The 18,934-nt window shown below is 43.1% G+C and overlaps 1 protein-coding gene across 2 annotated transcripts in view; it reads left to right on the top strand.

The window, feature by feature from the left end:
- csnk1a1 (casein kinase 1, alpha 1) overlaps nucleotides 1-18,934 on the top strand; it is a 65,460-nt gene that overhangs the window by 28,322 nt on the left and 18,204 nt on the right. The window contains exons 5-9 of one of the 2 annotated variants that reach the window (XM_083652402.1): nucleotides 6,547-6,686; nucleotides 8,433-8,511; nucleotides 10,560-10,634; nucleotides 10,956-11,062; nucleotides 13,154-13,266. In XM_083652402.1, the coding sequence (XP_083508528.1) occupies nucleotides 6,547-6,686; nucleotides 8,433-8,511; nucleotides 10,560-10,634; nucleotides 10,956-11,062; nucleotides 13,154-13,266 (514 nt within the window). Of the gene's footprint in view, nucleotides 1-6,546; nucleotides 6,687-8,432; nucleotides 8,512-10,559; nucleotides 10,635-10,955; nucleotides 11,063-13,153; nucleotides 13,303-18,934 lie in introns of both variants that reach the window. The other variant, XM_083652401.1, reaches the window with a different exon arrangement.

Below are 18,934 nucleotides of genomic sequence, written 5' to 3'. Positions count from 1 at the left end.
GGATTTTTCTGGGTTGTAACATTGTTGAAAACATTTAAAATAATGGAAGTAGACGACAACAAAAAGTGTATGACAAATTTTTAGATAATTTAATGTAATAATCTTACTTAAGTTTACATATTGCATCTTTAACATGACGGTGGTTTTCAATTGTGTAGAGAGAGAAAAAGTCCGCTGCTCTGGAAGCCCTTGTAGTTGTGTTACGTCGGCTCCGCTAGGCCCGAAGGCGGGGGTTTAGCGAAACCGCAGCTTTTCCTGGTGAGTGGCCGCCGGGGTAGTGCCTTCCCTTCTCCGCGTAGCGTAACCCCCGTCTTTGGCCCTGTATAGCGGCACCAGTATTTCATAACCAGTTTAAAAGTTCCATGTATGGATTTAATTTTAATGTTGTACGTTATAGCATAGATATGCGGTCGCTAGGCTTGCCGCGATATTAGGTGTTACCGGTGTTACACGGTGGTGAGGCATACACTGATTACATAACATGCCCACCAGTAACACCTTCGACTCCACCCGCTCGTGACAGTTTCAGCATGCGCTCAGCTGCGCTGGTGTATATTACAAGCGCTCCCTCCTATCCTGGCTGTCTGAGTGTGGCTGTACTGTTCCTCGTATCTCTCTGGTTAGACATACCAGCAAGTAACGATAGTTGTACATGTTGTGAACACAATCCCCCTTCATACACATGTAGGTAAGACAGTTTTAACAGAGCTAAATCCCCCCTAGCATTGATGCTAATATGTTAGCTAAACCTCCGCGAACATTGATGGTTATAGTTAGCATTTATGACTTAGCTGTGATAAAAGCACGTGCTTCTCAGCTATCGTCATTGCCTGGCTTACTGCTGCTTGCTGGTCACGTTAATCCCATGGCCAGAAAAAATCCCCAGATTTGTGGCTAATGTTAGTTTCTTTTCTCCAGGAGGAGATCTGTCCTCAGTGTTTAACGTTATGTGAGGCTGACAGACAGGAGATCTGTCCCCAGTGTTTAACGTTATGTGAGGCTGACAGACAGCGCTCACAACAGCGCGCAGCAGCAGGGATGGGAGGGGCTGACTGACTGGGGGAGAAACATGGGGTAGAAAGGACTGTGTGCAAAGTAGCCTAATTTATAGGCCGACAAACGTAACCGCTCCAAACTATTCTCTGTGGTTAACCTGACATCCCTACCACGCTTGCATTGGTGACTAACCTGTAGCTAGTCTCATCATGGAGCGAGCGAATCGCAACTGAAGCACATGGCTAATTAATATGGACGTTAACATCCATATTAATTAGCCATGTGCTTCAGCTGCGCTCACCCTGTACTTTGCTAACTTAGCATCGATGCTAGTGGGACTTACCCAGCTATCGTCATTGCCTGCTTACTGCTGCTTGCTGGTAATGTTAATCCCATGTCAGAAAAAGTCTCCAGATTTGTCACTAACGTTAGTCTCTTCTGAGAAAGATTGTCTCCAGGAGGGTCTGAAAAGTTGTCTCGAGTTGGATGCAGCCAAGTATTGTGAGGCAGCCAGTGTTGTGACTGTGAGCGTCCAAGCTAACACAGCAGCGGAGAGGAGCTGACTGACTGGACCTTGAGGACAGCTGAGGATTATTATTATTTTTTTTATATTATTTTAATATTTTATATTATATTATATTATATATATTTATACGATGTTACCGGTAACACCGGTATTGTCACGTGTTTATTACCCGGTGTGAAAATGACCACACCGTGGCATCACTAGCGGTCGCATTGACGACCAGTTGTGGGCGGATGCGCGTAAACTTGCGGTGGAAGCAAACAGTCTTATCAGGTCGAGGCGAGTAAGGCCAAGTAAGAGTAGAGTTGTACTGTGCTGTTATATGTGGTGGAAATGAGCCATATGTTCCTCCCGTGCAGTTCTGGGCTGATCCCTCACCTTTTTTAGGATCATTGATACCCCACAAGGCGAGATCTTGCGTGGAGCCCCAGACCGAGGGCGATTGATGGTCATTTTGTGTTTCTTCCATTTTCGAATAATCACACAGTTGTCTCCTTCTCACCAAGCTTCTTGCCGATGGTCTTGTAGCCCATTCCAGCCTTGTGCAGGTCTGCAATCTTGTCCCTGACATCCTTGGACAGCTTTTTGGTCTTGCCCATGGTGGAGAGGTTGGAATCTGATTGATTGATTCTGTGGACAGGTGTCTTTTACACAGGTAACGAGTTGAGACAGGTGTCTTTTACACAGGTAAAGAGTTGAGATTAGGAGTCCTTTCTTAAAACGAGAGGACTAATCTAAACCAGTGGTTCTCAAATTCTTTCACATGAAGGACCCCTAAACTGACAAAAATTAGACCACGGACCCCCATTTGATAGGATTTTGTCCCACGGACCCCCATATGATAATAAGATTGATGCTTTTATATGTTTTATTACAGAAAGTGTATAAAACCCATGACCAAAATAGTCATTGTGTTACTTATGAATGGAATTATAGCGAAAATAAATTACCCCCCTTTGGGCTGGGGACCCCCTGGAACCCCATTTGAGAACCGCTGATCTAAACGGTCTGTGGGAGCCAGAATTCTTGCTGGTTGGACGGGGATCAAATACTTATTTCACTCAATCAAATGCAAATCAATTTATAACTTTTATTTGGTGTGATTTTCTGAATTTCTTATATACTGTATATACTGTCTCACTGTTAAAATAAACCTACCATTACAATTATAGACTGTTTATTTCTTTGTCAGTGGGCAAACTTACAAAATCAGCAAGGGATAAAATGATTTCCTACACTGTAACTAGTGACCCAGTTGGATATCTAAAAAAGCTGTTGTTTAGCACTAACAATATGGACATGGACGCACATAACCAGTTGTTTGAAGTGAACTGTCAGTTGCCTGAAATTTACCAATACTAATTCATAACATTAGCAGCCAGTAAGCGGAAAAGTTGAAGGTTGGTGGGGGGTGACTTTAAATCATTTCTATTTCAAGCTAAAGGATGATATCTGAAATGTAACTTATGCAGGTTTGGACCGTATGACTCACATTCATTTAACATTAGCCATGGCTTAATGTTTGTGAGAGTTGAGAGTGGTGAACCTAACCATATACTGTGTGTGTGTACAGTATATGTATATGTGTGTGTATATATATATATATATATATATATATATATATATATATATATATATATATACACAGTATATATTAATTATATAATTATTAGACAATGAATCATTACATCCATTTAGATGGCTGGATGGTTGCACCCCTAGTAACGACAGACAATGGAACAAGACAGTGTGTGGAGGTGCAGGGTCTGTAGACTGGTTGGATGATACTGGATGAAGCTATAATATAGGCATGGCCATCTTATCAGTGCTGATCCTATCTTACTACCCTGCGTCTGGATGCTGTGCTTCCATGATTGGCTGACATGGCTGATTGGCTGATGATTGCTCCAACGTGGACTGTAACCCTGCCTTGTTGTTGTAGGCTTTTGAGTTGTATTTAAATGAGGGGCCCAAAATAAGTAGTGTGCATGGTTTGACCCTGATTTAGTTATTAGTGTTTTGAATGTCGCTTTGGCATGATTTACTTACCATTAGCGTTTTGATTATAGCTTTTTTTCTTGCACTACTGAGTATGTAGTTACCCAGGTGTGTTTGCTACCTTGTATCACATTAATGTAAATAGGTTTCTAATGTAGTGAGTCCCTGTGACCCACAGGTGGTCATTTGAGTGGGCCCCAGGGAAATTGAGGGCATCCCAGTTAGATTTGTATGCCTCCGTCGGCGATAGCCTTGACCTGAGGGCGGCATTATGTTTTTGGCTTGGACAGCCGTCTAATGCTCGTTAACAAATCATCTCAGCAATGCCCATTCAAGCTTAGCTCAAACTTCCACTTGGACTCAAGGATGAACTGGTTCGATTTTGGTGGTCAACGTTCAAAGTCACTGTGACATGACCAAACAATCTAACCTTAACGACATGCAGCGAAGAGCGAGAGAAATGAGACATGACCAAACAATCTAACCTTAAAACGTCTTCTTGCTGCTGGTGACCTGTGGCTTTGCATTGCACATTGTTTGGATGTGTGATTGACAGAGGGCGGGGCCTAACTAGGGCTGGAGCCATCTTGCGTTGGCTGTTGTAATGCAGGCTGTAGAGTACCCTGACTCAACACACCTGGAAGTCTGCTGCTTCTACCTGCATGACAGCTGATGCTGACTCACTGCATTTCTTAAGGGAGTTTGTTTGTTAATCAATTTTTTGTACATGTTGATGTTGTCACAAGGACCTTGTCAGTCCAAAAGTTATTTTTTTAATGCAGAAAGTTATGGCTAGAATAAGTTCAGTAACACTGGGATCCATGAAACCCCTTTCAAAACTCAGCTAATCATAAAAATACATTAATTCATTCAACCTTTATTTAAAGCCCCGTTCCGTAACTTCTGACTCTTACTGACACCGGTGGCCGTTCAGAGTAACTGCAGCATGTGCTCGAGCTGGCCCACGTGCACCATACAGTCAATGTTAGCTGATGAAAGTCACTTGAAAACGGCAACCTGGACAATGTTTCAGCCAGATCAGCCTCGAGGCGCCCGGATGGATTCTGGATGAATTAGCGGATGTTATTATGGCATGTTTGGTCATGTTTTGGCTTGTGTTGGCTGCCAGGAAGTGGATACTAACGTTAGCTTGAGCCAGAAGCTAACTGCCTGCTATAGGGCCTATTACAGTCTGTGCCTGGGGCTGATGTGAGCTGGACACACTGCAGTCAAACAATGTTCCATACGCATAATGCAATTTAAAAAGTAATCACACCGTGAGAAAAAATAAATCATGTATTGAAAAAAGATGCATCCATAATCGTTTCATCATCGCATCGTAGCCCTCTGAATCGGAATCGAATTGTGAGGTGCCTAGAGATTCCCACCCCTAGAAGTTTATTACCCACATCCATTATATTTCCCCTAGGGGATCAATAAATCTTAATAATAATTCAAAATACGAAATAAATAATTTAAATAGTAAAGTACAGAGACAAAAACATAGGCAAATGATCCTAGGTGCCAAGAACCATAATAGAGATCAATCAAAAGAAGAACAGACGGAAGTGAAATAAGTAGAGATTAGAAATGTAAAATGTCCTAAGGATAAAAAAATACGCACACTTTAGACTGGTCTGTATGTTATTCCAGGTAGCAGGTCCACAGTGAGAAAAACTGGATTTTCCAACTTCACTAATAGCAGCTGGCACCTGCAGCGTGATCCAAGCATTTGAGCTTGTTCAATAGGGCCCACATTAAAAGACAGTAAAGAAGCAATCTGGGAACTCTGGGCCGTACTCTTTATTTTGGCTTCCTGTACAGCGCGAATCTTGCGCCCAGGACTTCTGCCTCTGCGCAGTGCTCTGTTGTTGTACCGGCGAATGTAAGAGTTCCGGTCCCGAACGCTAATGAATATATATATATATAATATATATATATAGTGAACGCTAATGAATATATATATATAATATATATATATATAGTGAACGCTAATGAATATATATATATATATAATATATATATATAGTGAACACTAATGAATATATAAGCAAGACAAAATAAAAGCAACGCAATGTATGTTTTTAAAAGGCAGCGTTGCTCGGAAGTGGAAGTCCCGGGCGGAAGATCCGCGCTGTACAGGAAGCCTAAAAAAAGCTATGGCTGTCCCAGAGTCTATGTACGTGCCGAAATAGACTCTGGGTTCCCAGATTGGTAAAGAAGTGATGTAAGAGGGTGAAAGACCAGTAAGGGCCTTATAAATAAAGATAACCCAGTGCCTTTCAGAGAGAGAGGGGGCCACCAAACCTTAGCATACAGGTCACAATTATGAGTATTATAGTTATCACACATGATGAATCTTAGAGTGATAGATAGTATCTAAAGGCTTCAGAGTCGCAGCTGAAGCATGCATGTATAAAACTACCGTAGGCATACACACACTCGATTACTAGGCTCGCACTGCAGCCCTATGACATCATCAGTGATGTCATGATTTTGCTCTTATGACATTAGTGATGTCATAAGAGCAAAATCATCTTATCTCATCAGTGATGCCACAATGCCTCCTATGACATCATCAGGGGTACAAAAATGGAAACAGAGATTGCCCTAAGCCCATTTTATATACTGTAGATAGATAGATATAGGTAAGGTAATATTTTATTGTTGTGTCATTCATACTACAGTATGCCCAGCCCTTACAAGAGACCATAGATTGCTTCATAGCCAGACCCATATATATGCCACCATAGTCCAAGACTGATTGTTAGTAGGGAGTGTGATTATCATAATCAATATTTTTAGCTCTACCGAAAAACATGAATTTAAATTTGTCTGCATTTAAAACTAATTTATGGTTAGCAAATGCCACTTGTAAATCAACAAAGCAGTCTTGAAGGGACTTGATAGCAGAATGTGCATTAACTACAATACAGTACAAAATTGTATCATCAGTATTGCACATTTTTATGGGAAGGTCCCACTGACGGCAAACACCATGTTGTCTCTCTCTGTCTCTCTGTCAGTTGTTCCTTATTGACTTTGGTTTGGCCAAGAAGTACCGAGACAACCGAACACGGCAGCACATCCCCTACAGAGAAGACAAGAACCTGACCGGGACCGCCCGCTACGCCTCCATCAACGCTCACCTGGGCATCGAACAGAGGTCTGTGTACTCACACTCACACACATACATACATATAGCTTGTTAACAACAAAAATAATCCTCCAGCACACTAAACAAAAACATTCCTCAGATATACAGTATACTGCTTAGGAGCTGCACACATTGATCAAAAGGGGGAAATGCCGGCAGGGAAAAAAATCGATACTCACAATTCTCAAACGAATTATTGAACTACACACGTTGGATTTAGGGTAAAAAAAAATCAGCAGAAACAAATTTTAAAAGCTCAGAACAAAAATGTGTTGCTAGTGAACGAATTTCCACTTTAAGGAGCGCATCACTCAGCCGCCCTGTGCAGTGCGTTTCAGAGGATGACAGTGCTGTCTCACCAGGCATCGTGTGTGTGTGTGTGTGTGTGTGTGTGTGTGTGTGTGTGTGTGCGTGCCACAGCACCCTGTCAATCTCTCCCCCTGCATCATGCACACACAGAAAGATGGGGAAATAGCAAAAGAAGATGCTTTAGACTTGTGCAGAATCATTTTATTTTGGAAATATCCGACTGAAGATTGTGGTTCATTTCACGGATGTGTCACTAATCACAGTAACGTGAACGTTGACAATCATGACCTGTCAATTCAAGGACATTTTCCACCACATCAGCATTACATAATGTTAGGCAAACAGATGACTAAATAATGTCCTGTGTTCTACTAGCGATAAGGACGATACGACTTCCAGTTGGATTTTCAAAGTAAAACCATTCTGCCCAAGTCTAAAGCACTCAGAAGCAATTGAAAATGTTTTATTTTTCTATTTCCCCTGTCTTTCTATGTGAGCGATTCAGATTGACAGAGCCGCACGCTGTGGCACAAGAGCAGGGTGGTAGAGAGAGAGAGAGAGAGAGAAAGACTACAAGACACTACAAATTCCAAGATGCACCAGTGCGTGTTATGAAAATATTTAGGCTTACTGGAAGATTTTAAGATGGGAAAATTTGTGTAAAAATACGCACTCTGGAGCCCTGCTATACACCTCTGACTGCAGGCTTAGTCCAGAATCCAGTTGCCACCTCCAAAAAATGTCTGATGCTTCTGCACTTGTTGGCTACATCAACAATGGCAACCACCTAGCCTAGAACATACCCAAGGAAGGCTGAGCATACTATACATAACGTTAGCTGACGAGCTGACTTCGAAAATGGCATTTCTCCGCCTGGATTCTTTTTATTTCTTATTTTGTCTATTCACACATAATTATTCACAACAAGTGTCACAGCTTACATGTATGTCTTTCATGCGCACACTTCAGGTTTATAGACAGTCCATATTGTTGTCTCTAGACTGCCTTTCACCGACGCAAGATAACAACTCGTTAACTACTGCGGGGGTCAGCTCTTAACAAGCCGCAGGTGCAGCCAGGGCTGCATGTCGGGAAGATGAGAGGGAGAGCGTCGGTGTTTGTCACGTCACCTTATTAAGATCGATTTCAGGTTTTATGAATATTATAAAAATATTTATTTTGGGGTGCACGGTTTGCTGTTTGCCGCACGTTTTCAGGAAGAAGCAATTGCGGCAACCAATCAAATGTGTTCGCGGGGGAGTTTTCCCAGCCCATACTAGGAAGAAATGTTAGTCCAGGAACAACTGTTACTTGGTGAAATCAGTTTGCGCCCAAAGCCCACATCCATGGTGTACATGGGCAATATATCCATTTACACTGTATATTATGTCAAAGATTCCTTGTTGTCTTTCATGTGTAATTCACAACTAACTGTGTTTGTTCTAGTCGTCGTGACGACATGGAGTCGCTAGGCTACGTGCTGATGTACTTCAACAGAACCAGCCTGCCCTGGCAGGGATTAAAGGTATGAGACATTAAAGCTTATGAGACTATGGTATCCTGCTGAGGTCTCCGATTGCCACGCTTTTTATTTTATTCATTTATTTTGGTATTTCTTCTGATTATTATGGGATGCGTAAACTCCTGCCCCGCCCCCATTTTCCTCCCATTTTCTTCCCAATTTTACTTGGCCAATTCCCCCTGTTGTCCCGGTCATTGCTCCACCCCCCTCTGCCGATCTGGGGAGAGTTGTAGACTAGCACATGCTTCCTCCAATACATGTGCAGTCGCCATCCGGTTCTTTTCACCTGACAGCGAGGATTTTCACCGGCAGGACGTAGCGCGTGAGAGGATCACGCTATTCCCCCCAGTTCCTCTCCCCCCAGAACCGGCGTCCAAACCGACCAGAGGAGGCGCTAGTGGGGATGGGCGTTTGTATAAATTTCCATAATTGAAATTCTGGAAAATTAACGATCAATTATCAATAACAATAATATTAAAACGTGCGTTCTCGGCAGGCTGTGCCCATGCCACTGTGTAGTGGCTCGAAGAATATCGGACAACAGTAGCGCTGTGACTAACACACTGCAAACCACATGTCGATGAGCCAAACAGAGAAACAAACATGTAGGCTACGAAGTGTACAAAGTTTCTTGTTTACAAAACTGCCTCTATCGGCTCCGCAGCTCACGGTCTATGTGTGCGCTGCCTGGCTGCTGGGTGCGTTTGTTTGTGCTCACGGCGCCTGCCGGTGTGAGTTCCCGGTGTTAAAGGATGGCTTTGTATCGAGATACAGTATATGTATATAATCTCGGTAATATAAGCACGTGGGCCGTGTTTTATCTTCTCTCTCGGTTTACCTCATGGAGAAAAATGCACCTGTCGCTGGCTGCAGAAACTCCGCCCCCACCAGCTGCAAGTCATTAAGGCTTGTTAAGGCTCTCCATGCGATTCTCCGTGGATGTGCGCATACTTAAAAAAATAAACAATAACAGCCGCCCTCGGAGCAGATTCTGCCTCTCCAGCACAACTTCGGCAGCACCGTTGTGACGTGTTGTGATGTAAAACGCATCAGAACGGAGCGCTTTGCCAGAGGAGGAAATGGGAGATCTCCGTGAGGAAAACAGAGAGAGAAGGTAAACTGCCCAAGTGCTTATATTACCCAGATTATTAATGCTACAAAGTGGGTTGATTACCGGTAAAGCCATCCTTTAAAAACAGTGTTGGTTGGCGCAACGATGATACACACACCCGCGCGCCAATGGAGCAGGCAAGGCCACGCAGCAGCCGAGCTGCGTATGCGAGATGCAGGGCCAGCTTCGGCGAGCTGCAGGGCGGGCGAGTGCTAGGAATCGGGCACACTGCCTAGTTTTAAATACATGCTATTTAATGTTTATTATCACCTAGTTCAAAATGTACCATAGGTGCCTCAAGCACTAAGAAATGTACACTGCAAAAACTTTACTGCTGACCTCCACAACACCAATCTAAAGCATGGCTACCAACATGATTTTTACAATCAACACTTACAGTAGCAGCTACCAACTGGACTTAAGGATGAATTGATTACATTTTGGTGGTCAAAGTTCAAGGTCACTGTGACCTCACGGACGCCATTTTCTAGCTCGTTAACACGATCTCTCAGGAACGCCTTGACTTAATTTCGTCACATTTGGCTCAAACGTCCACTTGGACTCAAGGATGAACTGATTACATTTTGGTGGTCAAAGGTCAACGTCACTGACCTCATGAATGCCATTTTCAAGCTTGTTAATGCGATATCTTCGTAATGCCTTGACGAAATTTCTTCACATTTAGCTCCAACGTCTACTTGGACTCAAGGATGAACTGATTACATTTTGGTTGTCAAAGTTCAAGGTCGCTGTGACCTCACAAATGCTATTCTAGCTTTTTTAACGTGATATCTCAGTAACGCCTTGATGGAATTTCTTCACATTTGGCTCAAATGTCAATGTCTGGACAGACATGGATGTCGATTGCTCACTTGTTGGTGGAGGCATATTTCCGTGGTGTTGTCGTTCTAGTTGATGATGTAATCCACATGCTCCTCAGGCTGCCACAAAGAAGCAGAAATACGAGAAGATCTCTGAGAAGAAGATGTCCACTCCTGTGGAGGTCCTCTGTAAGGTGAGAACCTAAACACACAGCAAGGACCATACAAGTCATCCTTTGATGCAGTGTGAGACTAAAATGACTAAATAAAAACAGGATGAGGTTGACTAAAACTAGACTAAAATAGTTCGGTTTTTCTTTGCCTAAGATGAGACTAAAATACTCACTTTTAGTCGACTAAAACTTGACTAAATCAAATCAGGATGAGGTTGACTAAATAAGATCAAAACTGACAAGGACATTTGACACAGGACTAACTAGAAAGTAGCTGACAAAATGAACACTACTTAGATGGTCCAAATTCACACCTGTGTGCGTGTGTGTGTCTGTGTCCAGGGTTTCCCAGCAGAGTTTGCCATGTATCTGAACTACTGCCGTGGCTTACGCTTTGAGGAGGCTCCAGACTACATGTACCTGCGCCAACTGTTCCGCATCCTCTTCAGGTATACAAACATACTCATACTATACACAAAGTACACACTCACACTACACACACTCCTACTACACACATCATCTTCTACATTTTCAATTTGTGTATTGTATTGAGTTTGAATGAAAGCTTTTATTTTGAAAATCTCTGACCAAACGTCCAAATGACTCTCCTGGGGTGTATTCAAGCCACAATAAATCAGAAAACTGTTTGCTACGGTTTCCAGATTGAACATCATGATCCCTTGCCTGTTTTCAACGCACCACCGTTTCCACCACCGTTTTGATATGTTGTGCCGACATTGTCAGGGCTCACGTTATCCAGCTGATCTAATAGTCAGGGCTCACGTTATCCAGCTGATCTAATAGTCAGGGCTCACGTTATCCAGCTGATCTAATAGTCAGGGCTCACGTTATCCAGCTGATCTAATAGTCAGGGCTCACGTTATCCAGCTGATCTAATCAGGGCTCACGTTATCCAGCTGATCTAATCAGGGCTCACGTTATCCAGCTGATCTAATAGGCGCTCTGCAATAGGCTATGTCAACAAAACATGTTGCAGATCTGTCGCCAACGTTAAATTACCCTTAATGACAGCATTGCACTGAAGAAGTTTGTTATTGTGAGAATTGGAAATAACACGTTCGAGGGATCGCTGTCATTGTGAACAGCCTATCCAACATTTAGGCTACTATCTACGAGTTGCAGCTAATGCTACCGCAAGTGACCACGTTAGCCAAAACTAAACGCAAACCAAGCAATGTAATCGGAATACGTTATACTAGGAACCCTGAAACCATGGCAGAGTGAACTGCAAGCATAAAATGCCTGACAGCCGCAGTAAGAAAGCTCCAAACCCAGAGTTAATGTATATTGCTGCAAAGTGGGTGGACTCAAACATGAGCGATGCAGGTAAGCAACTAGCTTATGCTTACTTTATGAAGTTAGCCAAACACGCTCAAATGTGGCTGCAGTAACATTATTATTTTCGGTGTATTCCCCCCTGACAGCGCGGTGTTGATGCTTTTTCGACGACCACATGTCATTTCGACCATAAACATGCATCTCCGCAGAAATAACATTACCAAGTTAAGGTCCTCACACATCAAGAGCGATGCGAATATACAGCACGGAATTGCGATGCGAGTTTTGACCCACCTGTCAATCACAGCCACAGATGTGTACACGTCGGAAGCGAATTTCTGAAAAATCAACCGTGGTTCGAAAAAATAAACGCTGCAAATAACGCTCAGTGAAACTTCGCCGTTGGTATGCACGGTTGCATTGACTGATATAAGTTGGGAAAATAATATTGACGTGCGAATTAATCGCACGAAAAAAACACTGATGTCTAAGGACCTTTTAGTCTAGTGGAGTTTCACTAGTGGCGATGTGAGCAACGTGATAACCTAGTGCAGGATAGGCTATAGTAACTAGTTACAGCTACATTAGCTGCTTCTCTGGGTTAGCTGATAATGATTCCCTCTGTCACCTGAATCCATGCTACTAGTTCTGTAACTCTGAGGGATGTTTTAAATGTAATAGAGTTGCGCGTTCTTGACCTCAGTCAGATCGTCCAATCGCCACCCTTTGACATCGCCAATGCACGATGTCATCGCACCCACCCCATCCCCTGTGGTCAGACAGTGTGTGTGTCTGTCAGTGGACGCTGATGGCAACTTGCAGAGAGATGTGTGGCGCAGCAGTGATTGTGTGTTATTCTGACTATTTGTCAGTGAATGGATGCTGCTGCTGTATATTTAAACATGTTTCTGGTGTCCGCTGTGATGTGTGTGTGTGTGTGTGCGCCTCGTAGTAAGGTCTGATTGCAGCCCTGTTTGCCGGCGCTTGCCCTTTGATCTGCATCTGTCCGTCTCTTCTTTTTTCACTCTGGTTCTCCACTGCCTTGCCTGCTCACCATCGGCTCGGAGTAACCCCGGGCCGGGGCGTCACGAGGACAGCAAGCGCCATTACATTTTCATTAAGAAATGTAGCATGTTCTAGTTGAATCTGATCATGATAATGTTGTGCTCATGTGTTTTATTGAATCTGATCATGATAATGTTGTGCTCATGTGTTTTATTGAATCTGATCATGTGTTTTAGGACCCTGAACCACCAGTACGACTACACGTTTGACTGGACCATGCTGAAACAGAAAGCAGCCCAGCAGGGGGCCACCACCGGGGGCCAGGGCCCGCAGGCACAAACCCCCACAGGCAAGCAAACTGACAAACCCAAGCCTAACATGAAAGGTTAGTAGCCAACAGCCAAGCGACGTTTTTTACAGACACCAATTGCTCATTATATATTCATTCATTATTCAGTATCATTAGGATTATTATTGTTTTATCCCCTAACCCCACACCCCAATGCCCTTTTTAAAGTTTTAAAACAAATTGGAAAGCACTTGCTTCCATCACAAAAAAAAATAAAAATAAAAAATCCAGGAGCTTCTTCTTGTTGTGATGATGAAAACACACAGCATTGTGTTAGTTCCAGGAGGCACCCCAAAAGAGCATTACATAAAAACGGAGAAATTGATACAATTGGTCTGTCTTGCAGAAGCAAAGACGTCCTTGGGGAATTTGACTACTAACTTTGCTGCCCTGCTCAAAGGGCTGCTCTCTGCTATTCTACTGTCTTAATGTTGGCCAACACATTCTGACTCTCCTCTTGATTATTAACCTTCCCTTTCCAAACGCCGTGATGATGCAAATGTCTTTGGGTGTTTTTCTGGTGAACAAGAGTGATTCTACTTTCACCAATCAATGTTCCATAATCATACATTTAATGCTTGTTTCACCCATGCCATATATTACGCAAGAGTTCAACAAACCTTATGTATAAGGACAAAGACACATTGACACCTAAATTCTAGGATCTAGATTTATTCATGGTATGAAACTATATTCTTAAATACTAATTTTGTAATATTTTTGTATTTTGTGCCAGTCATTGAAAAAGAAGTGCATCATCTATAAAAAGGCAGAAAGGCACTATGGTGTTGAAACTTATGGTCGTCCACTAGAGGCATCAAATGGCACTGAAACTGCTTTGACGGGTTATTATGGACACAGCGCAGAGTGTGTGCTGCTGTCTGTTCTGCCCTGGTCGCGCCGCCCACCTTCACCTGTGGCTTTTAGAGAGCACTCGTTTTGTTGTTGTCGTTATTGAGCAGAGATTTATTAATATTGAACGCATTTCCGGTCAAAAATGCACAGAAACAGTGCACTGCACTCCGTCAGGTCCGGCTTGGCACACTTTGAAGTCGATCCAACCAACGGTTCTCGAGATACGCGAAGGATAGAGAGAGAGAGACAGACGATCCTACAATTTTGTTTAGGATATCGCTCGACTGTAGTCCACCTGAAATGTGGTATAACGAGTCAATTACATCGTTTTGTTGTTAGGTGTCAATGTGCTGTCCTGTTTTTAGGTTTACACAAATCTTAAGTAATGTATGGCTCTTCTCTGTGCTGATGGAAAACTGTTGGATGGAGGAGGATGTTCTAACCAACAACTAACTACGGGTCTATCTACTGTCTGTATTAAATCCTCATTTCAATTGTCTCGTATTTGGTTCAGTTGCTCAGACATTTTGAATTTTAGCAAGCCATTTTCTTCTCTACGCGTAGCCATAGTATATTGTAGACATTTTCAACAAAAGCTTCCATATTTTGCTGTTATCTGGAAAAAGGCTTGTTAGCATTGTTGACATTTCTCATTCAAGCCAATACTTAATTTACCACCAGTTAGCATGCTAGCTTTCTCTGCCAGTACCAGTTGGTGTGTAATAAAGAATGATGATATACCGTTTTTTGGCCACCTGAAATGCCAACAAAAGAAATTGAGGAATAACTAAAATTCAAAATGTCATGTTACTCTTTTGATTGTTGTGGTTGATTTAATGTACATAATACATGTTATTGATGAAGAGTGATTTAACAGCATTGTTTGATTCCATCCCTTTAGCATCTTGGGCGGGTGGAGCCCGCCAGGCAGTGCTGACTGGGTAGAGCCTGGGTTCTAAACGTGTATTTAAAAAGTAGAAGCGGTTTTGGTTTGTCCCCTTCAGGTGTGGATGTACAGGTGAACCCATTGACTAACTATAATCAGTTTATCTGCGAGTCAGGGTTCCCAGGGTCATGGAAAACCCGGAAAAGTCATGGAATTTCAAAATCTTGTTTTCCAGGCCTGGAGTCGAGAGTAAAATCCTTTAAGGTTTTGGAAAAGTCATGGGATTTTGTTGTAACGGAATTGTTACAGTAATCCTCCTGTGGATAACCTTCCAACTAATGTAACATAACAGCAAATGTATTCTCTGTAGCTGTTGACGCAACGTAGCTCTAATACTTTTATGGAAAATTCCTGTTTTATTTCAATAGCTTCCATGTAACATAATGCAGTGACTCTAAAGCACTAAAATCGAATATAAAGAGGTCTGTCCTATTTGTCCAGTCTAGTAATAATGTCTGGTAGGGCTGTCGTGGTTATCGCATCACCTTGGTTATACACTCACATCATGCCCACCGCAGACTCCAGCTGTAACCGCATCACTGCCATCGACATAAATAAATATGGACAGAGCGTGGCTATCTCCGCCCAGCGGGGTCGAGTGAAGCCGAAATCCTGCCAGATCAGTGAAGCAGATTCTGCGCAGTAGGTCTGTGAGGTCCCCGCCCCTCTGAACTTTCTTATGTAGAGCTGCTGTTTCTAGATTTGCGCACAATGCGTTGTGTATTTATATACAGTCTAGCTCTGTAAATATGGCACTTTAAGTTGTAATATTTTTTGTCTCGCCAAAAGTAACCAGGAAGATTCCCACTATGAGATCAGTTTATCAAAATGACGCCTGTACGAAAATCTGATTTAACATTAGGAGTTAACGTTATAAAACACATTTCCTGGCATATGCAGGCAGTTGGAAAACCTGGTAAGTTCTGAAAATATGTCTCTATTATTGTGTTATTCCAGCTATCGTTATCGGTTGTTTGGTTATAGTAATATTAAGCCGACAAATAATGCAAAACAGCCGGTTACCACAAGCAGCTAATGCAAGCCTGCGTCCATTAAAACCATTGTGTATTAAAATAACCGATAACGTAGCTGGAGTAACTAATAAAACACATGTTTTCTGAACTTACTACTTCAGTCCCCAACCAACGTTACTTCCTCGCGCACCTTTCTCAAAACAATGTCCTTTTTATTGCGGTCCATCGATATGTCTGGTAGAAAACAGATCAAAGCAGCACTGTGTCTTGTCTATGTAAAACTAACGCAAGCTCTATAATATGAAGAGCCTGTCCAGCCAATGACTGCTTGAGACTGGCTGCCACAGCTGTCAATCATCCCTTTATGTCAAATAACTACTTAAAAACAAACTGATCAGAAAAATGACCACTTGCACAGGCATTAGCATGATACTCTAAATTTTCTAAAATGATACAAACCACCTTTGGAAAAAAATTATCTGACGTGTACTGTGATTATTTCGGTTGTCCATTTCCCCATCCACTAACATGGGGAGGCGGGCCTTGTGACCTATACTGGCACCTGCCGCCAGAGCGGCGATCTAACATGCAACGGCTTCACTAAAGGGGACCCGGCCTACACCCTTGGATCACCGCATGCAAATGAGCAATTAACGAATAATTGATTAGAATTCCGACTGCACAATCCCGACCAAGCAATGCACACAAACAATAGCCTATTAACGCTGACAAAGAAGTGTAAATGTCTCTACAGTTAATTTGAAAGTGTTGGTAGCAGGGAGACCCCCTTTTACCCGCGTGGAGAAAAAAAGTCACTCTGAACAACAACATAAATGCAGTCAGGTTAGTGGAGGTCAAAGCGCTGGTATATTACGAGGTGAACCAAAATGCTTGCTTACCACAAATAAATCCAATGAGGAGGGTTTAGTAGGCGACTCCCTTTGATCAGCGAGTGAGAAGAGCCTGACGCAGCAGTGCCAGGTGGGAGAGATGGGAGAAGCCGCGCACACACCCCTCTCTCCGCTGTCCTGAGTGTTATTGTCCAATGCCCACACACATTTTAAGCTGCATTGCTTTCTTATCAAGGCAATGTCGAGGAAATATTGGCTCATATTTGTGTCCGCAAATGCAGATAGGAGCATGCATGATGTCTGTTTCAATAAAGAATGTTAGTTAGTTAATAGTTAGTTATACTTTATTTGTGACCGGGTGGGAAATTCGTCATGGGCAGGTACACCGTTTCTTCGTATAAAACAATTACACAATAATCAATACAATCAACAATAAACACATCGCATAGGTAGAAGCATTAACATGGAAGCGCATAGGGCTTAATACAGGACCAAAAACAGATAACACATAACAGTGACAACATGGAGGCTCTAAGGTTTTTTAAGGTTCAGCAACTTAATGGAGGCTGGAACAAAGGAAAGCTTCAAGCGGTTTGTGTTGCACTTTGGCACCCGGAGCGTCCAAAGCTTGCCCAGAATGACGTGCCTGTTGAATGCCTGTAGAAATTAGTGATGAGCAGGAGGAGGGGAAGGAGGAAGAGGACGAGGCACGGTAGGCTCCCGTGATCACATCACCCCCGTCCAGAACCTCCACTGGCTCCCTGTCCCACAACACATCCAGTTCAAAGTCCTTCTCCTCACCCATAAAGCCCTCCACAACCAGGCCCCCTCCTACCTCACCGACCTGCTCCACCACCACACTCCTTCCCGCAGCCTCTGTTCCTCTGATGCTAACCTCCTATCCCCACCACTCAGGACCAAGCGCCGGACCTGGCTTCTCCATAGCTGCCCCCTCCCTCTGGAACTCACTCCCAAAACACATCCGCGACTGCACCAATCTGCCCCACTTCAAATCCCTAGTCAATTCAAAACCGCTTTTAACACATTCACTGCCAGCCGTTTTTCAATACTGTAGTTAGCTTCTGCCAGAGGGTTTTTTTGAGGATTCTGGCTCATCTTTCAAGAGCCGAGGATTTGTTTCTGTTAGGATTTTGTGAACACACAATATCTCAAAAGAACTAATAGAATGTGTGCTTTCTCTGTCTAAAAGTGTTAGTTTGTAGAGTTAGTAGTTATGTAAGCATTAGCAGTTGAATACAGCATGGTTTCAGCGTCTGAAAATTTATTCTGAGATAAACGGCTTTTTGTGAAATTCGATAGAACAGTCACTTTAACCATTCATTTTTGGCATCAGTAAGACGTCAGACATCTAAACAATAGTTTTGAACAGTAATTTCCTCCATAACAGCAGGAAACACCCCTCTCCTTCAAACTCCTCCCTCCGTGTGTGTTCTTCTTGGCTGCAGCGGGCGTGTCACAAGCTCGTTTCTGTTGCTGCTGTAACCTCGCGTCACCAGGCTCACTGCTTTGCTGCTGCTGTGCCTGTCTGCTGGCGGCCGCTAGGCAAGGTGGATGGGCTCGCTCGTTTCTTGGGGTTCTGAGAGCTTTGATGAAGCTTTTGCGATTCTGGTCTTATTTATGCTGCATGTTTCAAAGTGTGTTCCACCCGTAATCTATTATGCAAATTTGCAAAACCCCACCGCCAGCTCCCAAGCGCGAAAGCGTTTTCGCCAATCCATTTTCATGAGAATGGCTTCCTCACACTGCTTTTTGCTTGCCTTCCTCTAGAATGGAGAGCACTGTCGCCACTTAGTGGGTCGGTGGAATGGGTTGTACACGTTCGGTGGCTCCAATATTTTTATAGGAGACGTGGGGGGCATTGATCCACGTAGCACCGTCAAAAAATATATATATATTTTTTTTTTGACGTCTCAACTCGTCATTGGCAGTCAACCGTTGGATTTTTTTTGACGAGTCAACTCGCCATTGGCAGTGAACGTGTTAATGCTTGATTATTTGTGTCATGATTTTTAAGCTGTGTA

Source organism: Poromitra crassiceps (genome assembly GCF_964638095.1).
Source record: "Poromitra crassiceps genome assembly, chromosome: 15".
Lineage (NCBI taxonomy): Eukaryota > Metazoa > Chordata > Actinopteri > Beryciformes > Melamphaidae > Poromitra > Poromitra crassiceps.
Note: the sequence above shows the minus strand (reverse complement) of the source record. Positions and strands in the feature narration are given on the sequence as shown.